At 50.0% G+C, this 19,638-nt stretch overlaps 1 protein-coding gene across 1 annotated transcript in view; it reads right to left on the bottom strand.

The window, feature by feature from the left end:
- Positions 1-19,638, bottom strand: part of DNHD1 (dynein heavy chain domain 1) — a 74,271-nt gene that overhangs the window by 27,430 nt on the left and 27,203 nt on the right. Inside the window, 13 exon segments of the mRNA XM_068556821.1 lie at positions 1,238-1,526; positions 1,756-1,948; positions 2,119-2,296; positions 2,497-5,383; positions 5,487-5,584; positions 5,893-6,018; positions 7,401-7,608; positions 8,157-8,251; positions 8,637-8,835; positions 8,937-9,064; positions 14,410-14,762; positions 14,764-14,894; positions 15,388-15,545. Coding sequence (XP_068412922.1) covers positions 1,238-1,526; positions 1,756-1,948; positions 2,119-2,296; positions 2,497-5,383; positions 5,487-5,584; positions 5,893-6,018; positions 7,401-7,608; positions 8,157-8,251; positions 8,637-8,835; positions 8,937-9,064; positions 14,410-14,762; positions 14,764-14,894; positions 15,388-15,545 — 5,043 coding nt within the window.

Genomic DNA, 19,638 nt, shown 5'->3' with positions numbered 1-19,638 from the left:
TGACATAGATAAAGCATGTAGCATATAGTACTCAATAAATAATACCAAATATTACTAAGTACTTATACCACCTGGTTCAAGTTTCTACATTGCATAAGGACTCCAGTGTCTAACTGGACAATCCATCTAAAGCTTTAGCCCACTGACTTCCTTGACTTCAATAACCTGTACCTATACTTCATTTTTGCCCATTCCCATGGCCATATTTGGAAACTGTCATCATCTGGATTTGACATCATATTGCTTTAGAAACATTAAACTTTAATAACCCAAACTTTCATCACAATTTCTCCCCTTTCCTTCCTTATCTTTTCTTCTACAAACTCTTACTGAGAACTTACTTCCTGCTGGGTCTATCAAAATGAGTGAAACAACTCTCTGTTCTGATGAAGCTCAGAGTGGGATGGCAGGGACAGGCCAGTAAACGTACAGTCATAAAACCATATTTGTCATAGATTTTTGTACAGAGCACAGAATGAGTATCGAACCTAGCCTGGAGGCCCAGACTTCCTGGAGGAGATATTGCCTGAGATTATTTGTAAAGAATAAGTAGGATTTAGCTAGATAAATGCAGGAGAGAAGGCCGAGAGGATGGCGATCCCAGAGGCTAGAGGAAGCCTAACTTACTGGATGCCTGCATTACAAAGTTGAATCCAGTTAGAGCACAGAGCATAAAAATCTAGAGAAGACTCATCACAAGAAAATTTGCCAGAGTTCCCGGTAATGACTGCCTGAACCAGGGAAGATGGAATGGAAATAGGTGGAGAGGTTTGAGAGATACTTAGGAGGCAAAATTAAGACACATGGTGACTGGATATTGGTGAGGGAGGGGAAGATGTCAACAGGATTTCTGGCTACAGTGACTGGATGGATGGTGGTACCAGGTACTGAGAGGGCACATGAGAGCAGGGTTTTGGGGGAGGATGATGAGTTCAGAGTTGGATCTGTGGTGTTAATGGGACAACAAGGTAGAGATACATAGCAGACTGTTAGATAAACAGATCTGGTGCTTAGAAGAGGATCTTGGAGATGGAGATTTAGCAGTCAGAGCATAGAGATGGTGGATGAGGCCATGCAAGGGACAGGATTATTCAGGGAGCGTACGTAGACTGAGAAGATATTAAGAATGGAACACTGAAGTTTGGTCTGTAGGTGTATGTTTGAGAGTTGAATATTGCTAGGGCTTTTCCGGTCTCAAGAGTTGACAGTGACTCCTTCCCTCCTCCCAGCTCCTTACCGGAAGCAGCCAGGTGCAGATCTTCCAGCAGGAAGAGGAGAAAGCCTTTGGAATCCACGTGCCGCCCAGGCCACGGGCTGGCTTGTGATTGGCCCTGGACCCCCCGGCTCAGCAGGAGGCGAAGGTGGGTGGGACTGACGGCAGGGTGGATGGGGCTGGACGTGTAAGGGTGCTGTGGCTCCACCAGCACCTCCAAAAAGGCTGACTTCCCCGTGGCTGCCTCTCCAGCCAGCAGCACCGGGTGTCCCTCTGACAGAAGCAGGTCCACCACGTACAAGAGCCGTTCGGTCTACAGGACAGGAGCAGGGCTTTCTGTGGCAGCTCCAGGTTAGCACAGTAATCTAGCCGAAAGTAAAGGTCTAGGAATCTGTATTAAAGCTGTATTTGCAGAACACTGCATGCATTCTGGAGACTGTGAAAACATTTCAAGGAATGGGAGCAGGTAGGCCTAGGACATGGACCGCCCCAGGATATCTCTTTGAGCCCCAACCCCAGCTACTGCCCCACTGTCCTCACACCTGAGGAGAAGGGTTGAAGGTGCCCTGAGTTCCCTTGATGCGGCTGCCCAGGTATTGGCCATTGAAGGGGGCCAGCGTCCCATCTTCAGGGCATACGTGTAGATCAAACACCAAGGCTGAGGCTGGTAGCTCAGGGTAGTCGGAGAGGCAACTAATAGAATCCCTCAGGAAGGTATCAAAGAGGGGCCAGAGCCTGCTCAGATGGACATACAGGCAAAAGTGTCAGACAGTTACAACAGTTCCATTTGTGATACACTCACACACTCCACCCTCCCCCAACAATGTCACCTGGGTTTTGACTCCCGTGGGCCATTCATTCCATCTCAGCCCTCTGCATCCCCCATCCCCCATCCCTGTAGATACCTGGAGGGAAGGTGGGCTCCAAAACCCCAGATCAAAGCAAAAAGAAAGCTGCTGACAGCCAGCAAGTGCTCCCTGCGCTTACTAGGCACAGCGTCACTGTCAACCTGGTACCGGTGCAGAGAGCTGCTTTTCGAGGACTTGAAGCTTCGGGCCACAGGATCACTATAGCTGAGGTCCTCTGCAAAGGTCACCATGGCCAGAATCAGAGCCCCAGGAGGAAAAAGGGGAGGGAGGTGGGGGAAGAGAGTAGAGGTTGGCTATTACTTCTCACTTTCAGTCCCCAGGCCCAAGTCCACCTAAGAACCTGGGCCACAGGCTCGAGCTATATCCCAGCTATCCTCAAGGCCACATAGCTCTCAGATCAGCCCTTCCCTTCACCTGGGATATGTGCCTTCTCCTTCTCATCTATGCGCAGGTGTGGGTCAAGCAGACAACGCATGATGCGGGCCAAGCTGGTGACTTCAGCCACACCTGGGCAAACGGCCCGCTGCCCATGTACCTGCAGCAGAGAGCTGGCACCCTGGCAGGTGAGGAATCGGAATGTGGCAGGCACCAGCACTTCTGCCAGGTGGTTGAGTGCAGTGACAGTCTGGAGCTGCAGGCGGTACTCCCGGGGCAGGGCTGCCATCAGGACGCTCAGCATACCCTGCCAAGTCTGCTCCCCACCGCACCAGACTAGGGCACAACGGCCCACCGCTGTGGGAGACATGTCTGTTGCATCTCCCACCTCCATCAAAAGAAAAGTACCTGGGGGTCGTGCTATTTGCTGACCATTGGGGAGGCTAAGCTGGGGGGGGTCACCCAGGAGGCAAGTGATGGAGTCCAGCCAAGCAGCACTGGGAGCCCCATCCAATATTATCCAGTGATGAATCCCCACTGATTCCTGCACCTTCCCCCTTGGGCCCACAGTCTTACACCGACTGGCTTCACGAAGCAGCCTGGGGAAGACACCATGGTGCCAGCAGGGGCCCTCCAGCCATCCCAGGAACTCCTGGGGACTGAGGACACTGGGATACAGGTGAGTAATTTCCACAGGCTGGCAGCTCTGGGTTGAGGGGTCCTCCATGGCTGCCAACCGATTCTGGATCTTAAATAAGCTGCGCCAACATGTGGTCTTGCCACTGCCTGCAGGGCCCAGGAGCAAAACACCTGAGGCCTGGCCCAGGGCCTGACTCAGCTGCTCCAGGGACCCCAAAATATCAGGGCTGGGATGCAGGCCTCCTTGCTGCAACTCCTCCACCAGCAGTGACTTCCTCAGCCTGGGGGTTACAGGCTCTGCCAGCACCTCGTTGGTGGTAGGGAAGAGCCCACAGAGCAGCTTTTGGAGGTTGTGCAGGTGGACCCCATCCAGTATGCTGAACAGTGGGGAGCGCAGCAGGGCACGCAGTAGGGCGGCCTCCTCGATGGCGGCTAGGCTGCGGGGCTGCTCGGACTCGGGATCCTCCTTGGTCACGTTTAGAGCCTGTATCATGTCTTCCAGCACCTTCTTCAGCAGGGGCAAGCGGCAGGGCAGGGGCCCAGACACCAGCTCACACTCAAGGGAGAAGAATTTGGATAGGCGGGTAGCCATGCGGGAGGCGTCCCGTATCCCCGCACCCAGCAGGGTCAGCTCTGCCACTTGCCGCAGGTCAGGCAGTGTCAATGCCACAGGCCTCAGTAGTTGGCGCAGGTTGGCAGGCACGGCAGGGCTCAGGGCACGCAGCGTCAGGAGACAGCCATAGCCAAGGCGCACGTCCACGTGACGTTTCTCAAAGAAGCCACTGCCAAGGAGCTGGGGGTGGGTGGGGTCGACGGTGCTGGTACTTCGGGAAGCTTCCTGGTACAGTGGGGCATAGAGGTGGCGCAGTTCGGCCAAGCGCTGGCCCAGGGCGGAGAGTAAGCCAAGGGGCAAGTGCTGAGCTGCTTCTAACAGCAGCCAGCCGCCACCCTGCAGGGCCCCGTTCAGGTAATTGCTCAGGCTTTGGGCCTCCATCTGAGGCAAGCAGGGCACCACCACCAGCTGGCGCCCCAGGGCCTGCGCTAGCGTCTTCACCATAGCTGCCTTGCCCACACCATCAGGGCCCAGTAGGGTCCCACAGGCCACCTCTTCCAGGGCCAATAACAGCACTAGGGCCGGCCGCTCAGGAAGCAGGCTGGGGAGAGACCCCAGTCTGGGACCCAGGTACTCGTAATTGTACCGGAAAGACCGACCCAGCACATCTATCCAGCATGCAGCTGGTGACAGAGAAGTCTCAGTAGGTGCAGGAGACTTGGGACTCTGCAGGGGGCTTTGGGGAGTGGGGTGAGGCGAAGCCAGGTGGTACTTGAGTTGGCGGGCCCAGTGGAAGTCCGTCAGATCACTGACCTGGTGCTCCTGCAGCAGCTGCGCTATATCCCGGTGAGTCACTGTCATGACCAACAGGGCGCTGAGCAGGCTGGTCTGGCGGACAGAGGGCAGGGGCTGCTCACCCTGAGAGGCCCTCTGGGCCCGCAAAAAATTCACCAGTACCTCAAGCTTGTGCACGTGCATGGGGACTGCGGCCAGGGCCTTCCCTTCAAGCAGAGCCTCCTCCATGTTGGCCCGCCATACCACCTCCTCTGCCACCAGCACACACTGCCACGGGAAGGCCTGGACTAGGTCCAGCCAGTGCTGGACATACATCTGCGGGGGCGACTGGCTTTGCTGGGGTGGCTGCCCGAAGGCCTTGTCTAGGGACGGGCCCAGAGCAAGACGGGCAGCCACGCAGTCCTGCAGCATGTGCACCAGGGCCAGACGCAGACACTCCTCCAGGGAGGCCAGCCACCTGGGGAGATCTGGATGCAGAGGAAGGGACCCCGGCAGCTTCACCTCCTCCCCACCTGCCCCGAGCACTGCAAGTGCCTCCACCTGAGTCTGTGGGCTTGGGCTTGACTCCCGGTCATCCGTGTTTCTATCAGTTCGGCTGGACTTGAAGCTCACGGCATGCACGTGAGGAAAACAGCGTCGTGCCCATAGCTGGGCCTCACAGGGCTCCAGCGGGGCAGCTAGCAGGGCCACCAGCTCACTGTCACTGAGGAAGAAGAGGCGGGGGAAGTGAGCACACGTGGCATAGAGCACGCTCTCCAGAGCCACGATGATGCCCTCCAGCTCCACAGAGCCCGCTTGCAGCAGTTGTTGCAGCTGCTGGCCTTGGAAGGAAGGGCTCCGCTTGGCACTGGGCACTATAAGTGACAGAACCAGGGGGTCAGCTACAGAGATCCTCATCAGGGTCCGATACTGCTCATCCATGGCCGCGAAACGGGAGCGCTGTGGTGAGAGAGAAGGTAAGAGTGAGGGCGGCATCCCCCTCCCACCCCGAGCCCCACTGTCCAGTAGCACTTGCCCACCCTGCCACACCCCCCTTCCCTACCAGGTCAGAACTAGGAAACTGGATCTTCATCTCATGCAGAACTTTATTCAAAAAGATCCACTTCTGCTGGAAAGTCACCCACACCTGCAGCAGGGCACCTGTGAGAAGCAGCCAGGGGAACACTGGAGGGAGACTAGGGTTCTAGCTTCTGCGAGGGGGTCCAGCCTGCTCCTGCCCTCTTGGGATGCCCCACCCCCGCAAAAACTCTGCTTAGCAGGACCCAGGGACCTTGCTCGAAGGAGAGAAAACCTGCAGCGTGAATAAAGACCTGGTCACTTCAGCCCAAGAAGTGGCCCTGAAGGAGGTCCTCACTCCGTCCTCACCCACCCCCGACCTCTCTCCCCATCCTTCTGGGCCATCTCACCTCAGGACCCACCCACCAGCCCAGCTAGAGGCCTGCACTCACTCAGGCCATGCATGATAGTCACCCACTCCAAAGCCATTTTGTTTAAGTCTCCTGACTTCTGGATGGCCAGGATCTTGAACAACACCTGAAGACTTTCCTGGATAGAATCCTGCAGGTTGCTGTAATCTAAGGAAGAGTGGGCTCGAGCTGAGCTGAGCTGGCAGTCAGATGGGGCAAGGGCAGGGGTGACTGATACCCAAAATACACTGAAACTCACAGATCTCAAACTACTCTCTAGAAGACACAAACTTTTTTTCTTCTACTAGTTGAACCTAGTTGCTCACCAAGAGCCAGAGTGTGTTTGCAAACTTGTTTATGTGAGTTCTGTTTGTGTGAGTTATAATTTTAAGTACAGAATTTAATCTTATATCATGTTAACCACTGAAATATGGGTGGTAAAATAGTTGCTGGATCTATGGAAACTATGGAAGGGCTTCAGTAAACTAATAAAAACATGATATTAAATTAGATATAGGCAAGTCGATATTTTAAGATTGTGAAATTATAATAAAAATCTAGAAAAGTTCTGGATTCAGATAGCTTTACAAGTGTCCTCATGTCGCTTCTCAACTTTACAGAAACTGAAAGTGGAAATAGCAGATGATGTATTAACGCAAGAAAGGCAGTGAGGAGCTTCTATCACTTGACTGCAAATCAAAGAAAATCTCTTGTCTTTAGGTTAAAAGGTTAGTAAATAAATGTACATTATATGATTTAAGCTAAAATAAAAATCTTAAGCCATGTATGCATATTTTATGATTTCCCTGTTTAACTTTTGGAATTCGCCAGTTGGGTTTCAATTAGGCTGGATAAGAGAATTTCTACTTTACTTCCCTAATTATACCATCTTGAGTACCCGTACATACGCTGCTCCCTCTGCGTGGCATGCCCTTCTCCCCTTGCAAATTTGGCAAACTCCTACTCCTTCAGAAGTCAGAATGAGGCCTTTGCCTAAGGGAAGGGAATATTTCTCTAACTCTGCGGGTCCCTTGATGTTGGTCCTCTTTCTGAGATGCTACTGCCCTCAGTTAGGTGCTCTGTCATGCACCTGTCTCTATTCTCTTGTCCCTCTCTCACTGGACTGGGAGTCCGCAAGGGACGGGACTTCGGTCTGTAAATCTCAGAGTCTCCTGCATTTGGCTCAGAAGAGGCAGGTGAGTTTGATGAGGGAATGACAAAGGAATTAATGAGTGGGTGCAGTCTGGAGGACAGAGCATTGAAAGCTGGAGAGACGTGACCATGAGGAATTTCTTAGCACACGCAGAAAGGGGAGGACCTTTGCTGAAGAGGCCAGGCATTGGGTGGGAGGGAGTGGGTGGGGGGCTCCCAAGAAGATTAAGACTGTACGAGAGCTACGTGGAAGATATTGTCTCAGAACAGACTGATGGCTCAGGCTGTCCAGGGGGGAGGGGGCCCTGGCTAGAGAAGCCAGATCCGGCAGGGCTTGGGGGATGAATACGCTCCCCAGCAGCAGGGGCTTTCACTGGGCCGCGAGGGCTGGGTCTCACCTGAAAGGATGAAGGTGCCACTATCCTTGCCCACCACCTGCCACTGGGGGCTGCGGGGCGCTTGTCTCTTGGAGCGCTCTGAAGCTGGGGGCTCGTACGGCACGTGCAGGATGAAGTTGAGCAGTCGCAGCTGTCGTGCTTCCCAGGCCCGCTGCAGCTGCAGTAGGGCCTCTTGGGCATGAGTCCGTATGTTTTCACACCGCCAGATCTGGAACAGTTGGGTCTCAGGAACCAGGACTGGCTAATGGCTCAGGGGATAGCCTTGGAGCTGGGACTCGAGGGCCAGGGCCCAGGAGAGTGGAGGTCTCAGAGATGGAGAGTGGGACCATCAGGCTTCAAAGACAGGCCACCAGCATCACACTGTGACCAAGGGCTGCTGCCCTGAAACCCACTTTTTTGCAAGGCTCCAGCTGAGCAGACAATGCCTCAGTCAGCTCATGCTCTTTTGGGCCAGGGTAAGTGTTGGGGGACATCTGCCATCCTGTGTGCCCACAACTTCAGGGCTGCCACCCACTTCCTTCCCCTGGGAGGGAAGGGGCATACTTTCCGTCACAGAGCATCTGGAACCACCCATCAGATCCCCATACCCTCCAGGCAGGCTAGCAATCTCAACCCCACCCCACTACAAGCCAATACCCACTGTCCTCCTTGTCTCAAGGGGCTGCTAAGCCTTAACTGGCTCTATTAGAGCTTAGCAAACAGGCCCTGGGCTTGGACCACCTTTCCTTTGTGGGCGGAGAGCGGGGGGGAGCCCACCTCTTTGATTCGATCTGTAAACTCCAGCAGGGGACAAGAGAGCAGCTGGCCCACTGTTAGGAGCTCTATGTTGTGGAGATCGCCTAACCCTAAGTCTGGAGGGGGAGGGACAACAAGTCAGAGCAACTCTCGGTCTTTGGCAGAGACCAGCCCAGCCCAGCCCAGCTCCCAGACAGCATGTCTCAGAGCACGACACAGAGGCAAGGGCCCAGAACCCAAGGTCCAGAGCACAATTCAGAGTCCAGAGGTAAGACTCCAGCCCAGCCCAGCCCAAGTCAGCAGAGAGGACCCACATGGTAGTGCGAGAGGTTAAGAATGTTTGTCCCTGTGGGGGAAAGGAGGCTGTGGTCCGTGAGGGAAGACCAGGGCAACCTGAGGAGGAAAGGTGTTTCCAAAAAGAGCAATAGGGAACTTAGTTGTCCCATTGTTCAAACCCTACGTACTTCCCTTCCCCTCCCTTCTGACTCTACCCAAACCCACCTCGCAGGAGGGCTTGGCAGTTGACGTTCTGCAGCTGGAGGCTGCCCAGCCTGGTGAGCAATGGCAGGAGGCTGCGGAACTCCTCCAGCACGTGCATGCAGCGCTGCAGAACTGGGCTGTGCAGCCCCAGGGTTGCACTCATCTGGGCCGCCTCTGTCAGCCAGCCATCTGTCTTCTCCTGGGCCACAGCCAGATTGAACTGTAGGGAGAAAGGCACACTGGCAGCTGGAGACCCTTCCCCACCCCGACCCCTGCAGACTCTCCACTCCCAGGCAGGGGGTCCAAGGAGGGTGTCAGCACCTTGGCAAAAGCCATGCACTTCCATTCGCTGATATTTTCAGAGATGACTCGGTACAGGTGCCAGATGCGCTGCTGCTGCACAATAGGACAGGTCCCACAGACTGGCAAGGGCACAGGACTCTCGTCCCCTGTGGGATAGGGCTTGCTGAGGTCCGGGCTATGTGCAGGGCTGGGGGTGGGGGCATGATGGGGGATGATCAGTCAAGAGCCCATAATGACAGAAGGGAGGGTCCTGAAAGTGCCAGGGACAGGGCAGGTGGGGTTGCCCAAAATTGTTCAGTACAATAATCCAAGGGAGAGTTAGTCCAAGGAAAGAATATCTAGGAAAATGTGATAGTGATGAAAGGGAAGGATTCCTCTTCTATTAGTTTCTGTCTCACTTATGCCACTCTGGCCACACCACACTCTTTACTGTTGCTCAGATACACCAGGCGTGCTCCCTCCTGCTGAGGGCCTTTGACTGGCAGTTCATTCTTTCTGGAACACACTTCCCCTAGAAAACCACATGGCTCACTCCCTCACCACATTCAAGTCCTTGCTCAAATATCACCTTCCGAATGAGGCCTATGCAGCCCACCTCATTAAGAACTGCTAGCCACCCTCCCTGGCATTCCCAACCCCTCCTAGCCTGCTCTACTTTTTTTCTATACCATTTATCACTTTCTAACATATTCCATCATTTGGTTATATTTTATGTTTATTATTTGTTGTCTTTCTCTCCCAGCTAGAACGTTCAGTTCATGAGGGCAGGGGTTCTGTCATTTGTTCATTGATATACTTCAAGCATGGTGCACAGTAGGCACTCAACAAACATGTGTTGGACAAATGAATGAGTTCAGTGAGATGCATATGAAAAAAGATCTGGCCCACAGGGAGGACCGTAAGGGGTAAATGGTGATGTTCCCTATTGTGTCTGTCTCTGACCATTATTCCCTCCCTTCATCTCACAAGCTTCTGCATTAGTTCTTAACCAAAATTTATATTCATTTTTGAGATATGTGTCAAAAATAATTTGTTATTAATAATAATTATAGTACTGAGGTTTGCAATTTACTTAAAAGACATCAGACCAGATTCAAGAATATTGCAATAGGGCTTCCCTGGTGGCGCAGTGGTTGAGAATCTGCCTGCTAATGCAGGGGACACGGGTTCGAGCCCTGGTCTGGGATGATCCCACATGCCGCGGAGCAACTAGGCCCGTGAGCCACAACTACTGAGCCTGCGCGTCTGGAGCCTGTGCTCCACAACAAGAGAGGCCGCGATAGTGAAGAGGCCCGCGTACCGCGATGAAGAGTGGCCCCCGCTTGCCGCAACTAGAAGCCCTCGCACAGAAACGAAGACCCAACACAGCCAAAAATAAACATATAAAAATAAAACAAAATAAAAAAAAGAGCCTTCCCTAAAAAATTAAAAAAATAAAATAAAATAAAATAAAAGAATATTGCAATAAAACTGTCACTCTCATTCACTTGAATTCCACTGTACCTTCTTGAGTGAGAGAAAAAGTGAAAAAGCTACACCCAAATGCTGAGAACCATGCATCTTACACGATGCATCATCCATCATGGAGGTCTGAGAATCACTAGGCTATCAGAGCTCTGATCTAACCAAAACGCAAAACAAAACCAAACCCGAAAAACCACACACACAAAGTAAATTAAACTCTTTAAATCTTCCTTTGTCTGAACTCAAAAGATCCAGCTAGAAACCCATATAATCTTTTTTTTTGGCTGCGCCATGAGGCTTGAGGATCTCAATTCCCAGACCAGGGACTGAACCCGGGCCAGAGCAGTGGGAGAGTTTGGAAGTCTAACCACAAGACCGCCAGGGAACTCCCCCCATATAATCTTTGATAGCAGTTGTCTTAACATTAAATATTGAACAAGTAAAGAACTCTCTTTGTAAGAAGGAGCAGACATAGTATCTCCAGACACACGAGAAAATAAAGGCAAACTTGAGGATTGTCTATTCCGTAAACTCCATTGCATTTTAAAACTTTTTATTTGGAAATGCTATCAAACTTTTTAAAGTTGCAAAAAAAAAAAATAGTAAAAAGAATTCCTGTATACCCTTTATCAAGATCACCTTTTGTTAACATTTTACCCATTCTCTTTACCATTTGTGTTTACATGCTCTGTGGGTGTCTGGGCAGGTGTGTATACACACACAAATGCATAATTCTTCTCTGAACTATTTAAACTAAGTTACATATATCATGTCCCTTTACCCCTGAATACTCAAGTGTGTATTTACTAAGAAAAGGGATATTCTCTTCTACAACGTTGGTACCATTATCAACTTCATATATTACATTGATATAATACTTTTATCTGATCTACTGTCTATATTTCCATTTTGTCAGTTGGCCTAGTAATGTCCTCTATAGCATTTTTTTTCCCCTCAAGTACAGCATCCAGTCTAGGGTCAAGCACCATATTTACCTGTCATGTCTCCTCAACTTCTTTTAATCTGGAACATTCCCCACAGTCTTTTGTAACATAGACATTTTTGAAGTAGACAGTCCCCTTTCTCCCTTTTTTGTTAACAGAAAGTTTCTTGTGCTGTGTTTCTATGCTTCTTTTCATGGCTAAGGTTGTAAAATCACTCTCAGCTGGACTGTTGAATCGGTAATGCTGGACTGTTGAATCGGTAATGTTGTGTCCTCTGGGTATCACGTCTGGAGGTACGTGATGTCCATTTGTGTCTCATCTGTCCCTCATTGGCGATATTAATTTTGATCACCTTCAAAATGTTGCCCAGTTTCTCCACTGAATTATTACCTTTGCAACTAATAAGTAGTCTCTGAGGGAGACTCTCTAAGACAGTGCAAATATTCTGTTCCTCATCAAATTTGCCCCCGAATTTGGCATTCATCGATGATCCTCTCCCAATCCAATATTTACCATGATGGTTGGCAAAATGAGGGCCCTCTCCAGCCCTCCCTTCACACTGCCCAGCTGGCTCCGGCATTCTACTGTAAGCACAAGTCCTCATTTCTCCCTCACTGATTTATCTACTTAGTATTAGTATGGATAATACATTCCTGTTTTTTTCAGTAGTTTACTTTGTACTTCCACTGGTGGGCAAATTGTCCCAGATTTGTCCATTTGGCATCCCTTCTGTGTCCTTGTGCCATGTCCCATCACTTTTAAAAAGAACTTAACACTTCCTTACTTTCTGGCTTAAAAAGATATTCCACTCTCATCTTGTACCTACCCTGCCATGGCCCTGGAATCATTCATTCTCTGAGGAGCCCTGATTCCTTTTAGTGGGGAATGGTATTAGAAACTACGATCTGGGCACAATGTGGCTCCTTGCTATTGGAGTGTATTTCCTTCTTGGACTCTTCAGTAGACAGAGCTAGGAAATATGTTCATGTATATATACACATATACATACACTTATATACATATACATGTGCACTTAATCAAACAAATACAACATGTGTATGTGTGTTTTAAAACGCAATGGAAATTGCAGGGACTGCCCTGGTGGCACAGTGGTTAAGAATCCGCCTGCCAATGCAGGGGACACGGGTTCGAGCCCTGGTCTGGGAAGATCTAACGTGCCACGGAGCAACTAAGCCCATGCGCCACAACTACTGAGGCTGCACTCTAAAGCCCACGATCCACAACTACTGAGCCCGTGTGCCACAACTACTGAAGCCCGTGCACCTAGAGCCCTTGCTCCGCAACAAGAGAAGCCACCGCAATGAGAAGCCCGCGCACCGCAACGAAGAGTAACCCCCACTCGCCACAACTAGAGAAAGCCCACGCGCAGCAACGAAGACCCAATGCAGCCAAAAATAAATAAATAAATTTATTTTTTTAAAAAAAGAAAGAAATTACAGAGTAGACACCACAGAAAATGGAAGCTTATAAGATAAATTCACATTTCCCCAGAACTCAAAAAAAAAAAAAAAAAAAGAATAAAAGAAATAATGATGAAGCAGATGAAAGAAATGGAGGAGAGATCCAGAAAATCCAACATACAAATAAAAATTCTGAAAGGGGAGCAGAGCAATTGTAAGAGCCATTATCAAATAATCGAAAAAAAGATTACCTACAAAGGAAGAAAATCAGATTGATATCAGATTTGTCCAAAATGATAAATGTCAGAAGACAGTGATGTAATATCTAAGTCTGGACAAAAAAATTTCGTGACTTCAGAATTCAATATTTAGCCAAGCTGTGATATAAGGACATTATACAGTCATTCTTAGCCATAAGAAGTTTAGAAATTGTAACACCTCCAACTCCCTTCTTAGAAAAAAGAAATACTCAAAGAATTATTGCAGCCATCCAAGGAAGGAGTGAAAATAATGAAAAGATGTGGTACTTTAAAAATTGGCAGTGGGTAAACAAAACCATTAAACCTTAGATATCAAAATAGTTGTTAACACAGTTATAGAACAAAGCAAATGTCAAAGGTAGTAAGTAAAATAAAAGATACGTAGTGGAAAATAAAGAGTAGTATTAATGGTCTCGATCTAAGATCCTAGATTATTTTTAAAAACTGGGAGTTTGGTGAGGAGACAGGGACGGAAGAAGGAAGTAAAAGCAATGCTGTGGGGTTTCCTGGACCTAACCCCACAAGGCCTGAGTCCCCTACTCTGCTTTTCCACAAATGTCCCAACCACTAGCAGGAAAGGTCAAGGTCTGGTCTACATCAGTTACAGTATAGGATGAGGGTCTCCCAATACTTGACCAAAGAAAAAGCCCCTTGTTTGAGGATGGTCCCACAGTGTCTTCCGCCTCACATTTGGTCAAATGGCCCTCCCTGGGATTGAGGATCCCACAGGCAGAGATGGTAACGGCTGGCGGTTGGCCAAGAGGCAAGTCAGAAGCAGTGTGCCCTTCCAAGGGATACAAGTGATCAACAGAACTGACTGCACCTGAGAAAAGAAACTGGAGCCTACAAAGTTTTTTACGTGCAGAGGGGAGCCAGCCTAGCTACACCACTGCACAGAAGGGCTAAGGCCAATAGTTCTGTCCCGGTCTCCTCCTAGGGGCCGGTGAGGCCTTTAGTAGCCAGCTCTCTCCACCACATTGGCTGGAAGCAGTGGCCGTGGAGCATCAAGACCCCTTTTTATCTGGGACCTGCTGCCTGGTGTAGGACTGGGTTGAACAGGGCTACACAAAGGCTAAGGACTACGATGAGGACACCTTTACATTTCTCCTGCACAGGCTTTTAGCCCTCTGACCCCATCACATTCTGATGGAACGCTCACCTATTTGCCTTCTCTACCAGACTGTGTGCCCCCGTATCCCCACCCTAAGCACAACACTTGACATACCCAATGTATTTAGATTTTGTCCTGCAGTCTTCACATATAAAAGAGACTAAAATGAAGGTATATGATTCCCAAGACTTGCTTAGGGTCACCCAAGATGCAGGTCCCTGAGTCCCAACCCTGATCTCAGTGGGAGGGGGCATCCCAGGGTGGCGATGGAGGGGGCGGGGCCCTCGGTACCAGTGAAGGTGGTGTAGGCATGGTGCAGTTCCCTGAGGCTGCTGGCTGTGTTCTGGAACTGATGCTCCAGGGAGATGAGCTGCCGTTCAGTGCTCCTCTGCTCCTGCGCAGGGTCCATGAAGGGACCGGACAGGGCCTTCCCAATCAGGCCCTCCAGCTCCGCCAGCGCCGCCGCCATCAGCTGCTGCAGCTTAGGCACAATGGCATGTCGCTCACTGAGCAGGAGCCCTGAGGCCTGGCTTTTCTCAAACTGGAATGACTCCCACGTGTCCAGAAGCTGCGGGGCGGGCAGAGGGCAGTCAAGCAGAGGTGGTTACGGGGGAGGGGCACTGGGAGAGACGGGAGAGGTGCCTTCTCACCGAGATGTCCAGTGCCTCATTCTCAGCACTGAAGGCGCCAAAGTCGTTGCGGACGAGCTCATAGAGTGACCGCGTATATTCCATTCGCTCCTCCAGCTCTGGGTACCGCTCGTTGGCCTCGTTCAGCTGCAGGGACTACAGTATGAGACCAGCACTCCCACAGCCCTTTGCACTTCTCTAGGCCCATCCTGAGGGGCACTCCCACCTGCTAGAGGCTCCAGGCCCCAGCAGCCACCTTTTAACCAACTGGGATCAGGGCAATCTGGGATCAGATCCCCCATCTGACCTAGGTCTCCCTGAAGACAGCACAGTTCCTCCCCCATCAGATCGTTGCCCTGATGGCAGGGTATGGATCCCTACTTGACTGTACAGAGAGCAGAACTCGGTCTCTGAAAGCCAGACTTTATCTCTCTCAAGACACCAGGGCCTCCCCCTCTCATGATGATATTGAGGGCCACGTGAGCAGGATGAGAACTGGCAAGGGCAGACCACACATGTGAGCACAGTTTAAGAGCATCAAGCCCCGTCGAGAGCTCAGCTGAGACTTGAAGGGAGTGTGCTGGGCATGCGAGCGGGACGGCCCTGGATAAGCTGGGAAAGGAGAATGGGGAGAGCCCACCTTCTGGGAGCACCACGTGAGGGCGTGGATGTCTGAGTTGATGGTTTGGAAGGCCTTCGTGAAATCTGTGAGCTCTGTTACTAGCTGCTGACCGCGGCTCCGGCATTCGTTCTGGACCTGTTCAAGAAGGTCCTTCCTGATGCTCACCAGCTTGGATTCTGAAGACAGGAGAGAGTTAGGCATGAGGGGGTGAAGTGCCAGGGGAGTGTGGCGGGGCCGGAGTGGGAGCAGGTTGAAGGGGCAGCCAGAGCATGAATTTGTTCCCTCAGTCACTGAACACTTACTGGACCCCTGCTTGGTGTCCAGTCAGCTGCAGTGCACTTGGGCCTGTGCTGGGCACTGGTGGACAAGAGTGATGAGTGAGACAGAAAGTGTTCCCACCCTCAGAAGCTCACAATATGGCAGCAGAGACAGACATATAAGGGGATAATCACATACCAGTGTGATAAATGCTCTTCAAAGAGCCCTCAACCTGGCTCAGTGAAGGGGCAGGAGGCCTGAGGATGCTGGGGAAGGCCTCCTCAGGGAAGGGGACGCTAAGTGGATGAAACTGTGTGCAAAGCCACAGGGATGCCGTGTCCATGAAGAGCAGAATGCCCACCACAGATAAACATTTTCTATCTGAGATGTCTTACTGCCTCTGCTCTAGTAGAAGAGGTACCAAGAAGAGTGTGTAATCTGCCTTTTGGTTTTAAGGATTAAAGGAAAGAGGCTGTCAGGTGGATTTGGGGCTAGAAGATAATCTTGGAAGCTGGTTTTGGCAATATGAACACCTCCACTGTCGCCGAGGACAGGAATAATACCAACATGATACCTCGTCAAATCTGAGATGCCACTGATAGTAAGAAGCACCATTATTTTACATACACCACGAAAAAAGAAAAGATGATGCCATCAATTATAATACACCTCTTAAGTTCAGAGATGTTAAAATATGCACAGAGCAGCAAAATACAATATAGAAATAGGGTCTGGAGTATGCCGCAAAAATATAGTATAGGGTGCTTACTACATGCCAGACACAGTGTCAACTACTTTACCTGTATTAACCCATTTAATCCTCACAAAACCCTTTGAGGTAGATACTATTATTGCCCCTGTTTTAAAGATAAGCAAAGTGAGACTCAGAGAGGTTAAATATCAACATCACACAATGCTACAGCAAGGATTCAAACTCTGACAGCCTGGCCCCACAAAGCATATATTTTATGCTTTGAAGGGTGAAAAGTAAATTAACTCATCCGCCATGAGCATCTCTGCAACTGGAAAGTAGGACAGTGAGTTCCAGGCACAGGTAATTGAGACATACAGGGAATGGACCTGTTGGAGCTTTGGAGGAGGTAACGAATAGGACTTGGCACCAAGAGCTGAGACTGAGAAAATCAAGACAAGGGAACTTCTGAGGGGTACCCAAGGTTGAACAGAACACAAAGATGTGCACTTATCCTTTTTCAAACTATCCCATTGACCTATGACAGTAGCTAGGCCATTGCAATGGTGCCGCTTTCTGACCAGCAGCATGGGGCCAGTGAAGACAGAGAGGAGCTCAACAGTGACACTGTGTGGTATAAGGGAGCAACGGACTGATAAAGTACCAGGGCTCCTTGGGGTTGGAAGTTGGAGATGGATGGGAAAACACATTTGAGAGATATTTAGGAGGCAGAAGAATGGAAAGGATTTGGTGACAGGCTGGACGTGGTGGAGTTAGGGAGAGGGAAGAGTAAAGTATGAACTCAAGTTTCTGGAGAGGCCAACTTATAACAGTAGGTAATTCAAGTATTCAAGGGAGCCCAAGTAGAAGAGGAACAAAGTTGCAGGATAAGAAGATAGAATTAGATCAGCAAGAAGGATGAGAGTGGACAGAAGGGAATAAGGTGAAATGAAAAAAATTAAGCATCTACTGCATGCCACACTCAGTGCTAGGAACATTGCAAATAATATCTCATTTAATCCTCCTTCCCATAACCCTGTGAGCGACTACATTGTTATGCCTGTGTTACAAATAAAGAAACTGAAGCTCAGTGATCTGAAGTCATGCAAACCAGTAAAAAACAGAGCCAGGATTCTGAACCCTGTGCTTTTATCTCTCCATCTGCTCCTCTTGAAGAGGCCAGTTGAACCTGGACTAACGACCAAGAAGCCAACAAACTAGAAAGAACACTGACTTCCTGAGCAAGAGTGGAGCAAAGCCTGCCCAAAACAGGGTCAGAAAGAAAGCAGGCCAATCACAGGTCCTCCTGTTCCTGCCTTGCCAGCCTGAATCCCCTGTGCATTTAGGAGCAAGGGTTGGGGAAAAAGCAGGGAGTTCTGTGGTCTAGAAGATAACTAAGGAGGTATGGGCTTTTATCTGTGGAAGAGCAAAGGCAGGGAGGGCTAGGCAGGCAAGCACTTTCAAGCAAACTCTTTCAGGCCCACCTCCAAGGCCTCCCACCTTATAAAGAAAGCAGGGCTGGGGACTTCCCTGGCGGCGCAGTGGATAAGACTCTGCGCTCCCAATGCAGGGGGCCCGGGTTCGATACCTGGTCAAGGAACTAGATCCCACACGCATGCTGCAGCTAAGAGTTCACATGCCACAACTAAAGAGCCTGCCTGCCGCAACTAAGGAGCAGGCGAGCCGCAACTAAGGAGCTGGTGAGCTGCAACTAAGGAGCCCGCCTGCTGCAACTAAGGCCTGGTGCAACCAAAGAAAGAAAGAAAGCAGGCCTGGAGGCCATGGATCTGAGAGTATCTAGTCTCTGCAGGAAGCAGACACGATTGGTTACTGCCATTCATGGGTGTTAGGTGACAAAACCTCTCTGTTTCCCAGAAGAACGAATCACCAGCTTCCCAATCTACCCCTCTGTGTGTTTCTCCACAGCCATCTCCTGCGTGGAGGCACTTAGCTAGTAACCAGTAGCATGAGACATCCTTCCCATGGAAAGGGAGGAAGAGAAAAGAGGAACAAGACTAGGTCTTAAACCAGATTTCTCAGAGACCCAGGGAGACCAACTGGGCCTTGGCCTCGTGCGGGTAGGTAGACACATGAGGTGGGAAACTGAGATGGGCTGAGTGGGGAACAGACAGCAGAGTGGGCTTGAGCTCCACTTTCCATGTATCACTTTGGGAAGATACCCCCTTGCAGGGTGCCCTCATGCTCATATGACATGAGATAGGCACAGCAGAGCAGAAATCATGGTGTGATGTGTTGTGGCAGAAAGAGGTCCAAATATAATGTTCCCAAGCCCGCCACAGCTCCCAAATGGCAGGAGATACAGGAGATAATGGAGAGTTGATAGCCAGTGGGCCCAGATAGGGTTCCTGTGTTGAGGGGCGAGGGACCCTTAAGCAGAAGCTATGGGGTGGCCAGCCTAAGACAAAGACTGGTTGAAGGGTTCACTAAAACCCTAAGGATATGTAATGTCAGCAGGAGCCAGTGCAGAGCCGAGTCAGCAAAGGTAGACACTCTGGGCTCCTATTAGCCAGGAGAACACACGCCAGCTACACCAGCTCAGGACACAGCTGCACCAGGAGCAGCAAGGTCACAAGGAGGGCAGAGACCTCAGGGAAGGCAACAGAAGCCAGCAAAGAAGAGCACACAGCCCAGAAGCCCTCTCTAATGCCGGGGCCACCTTGGGGAGGAAAAGGAGTAGAGGACACTTGAAAATCAAAACAATCCAGAACTGTAGTACGAATTTTGAATTGACCAAATACCCAAAATAGACTGAATTAGACCAAAAGTGCTGCTTTAAATTAAAAAAAAGTGCACTTTCAATTGGAATACAGTTGTCCCTTCGGGGGACTGGTTCTAGGATCCCTGAGGATACCAAAATCCACACATTTTATAAATGGCATAGTATTTGCATATAACCTATATATGTCCTCCTGTATACTTTAAATCATCTCTAGTTTACTTATAATACCTAAAATGACGTAAATGCTATGTAAATAGTTGTAAATACAATGTAAATGCTATATAAACAGTTATTGGTTCAAGTTTTGCTTTTTGGAACTCTCTGGAATTTTATCCACAGACACAGAACACGCAGATTGGAAGGGCCAACTGTCTCTTTTTTCACCATCAGCAGAATTTAGGGCTACAGACTAAGCCAAGATCAGTTAAAGAGAGTAACTTTTTATACATGCAAATTGTAGTGTCAATTTTGACTTCTACATGTGGGGAGAGGGCACCCTTGATTCCTAGCCTGAGTTCTCCTAGCCTAAGGAGCAGGCTAGGATTTTTCTCAGTCACATTTGATTCGAACAACTTCCGCG

This window comes from Eschrichtius robustus, chromosome 11 (genome assembly GCF_028021215.1).
Source record: "Eschrichtius robustus isolate mEscRob2 chromosome 11, mEscRob2.pri, whole genome shotgun sequence".
NCBI classification, from domain to species: Eukaryota; Metazoa; Chordata; class Mammalia; order Artiodactyla; family Eschrichtiidae; genus Eschrichtius; species Eschrichtius robustus.
The sequence above is the reverse complement of the archived record's forward strand: the minus strand, read 5'-3'. Positions and strand labels throughout refer to the sequence as shown.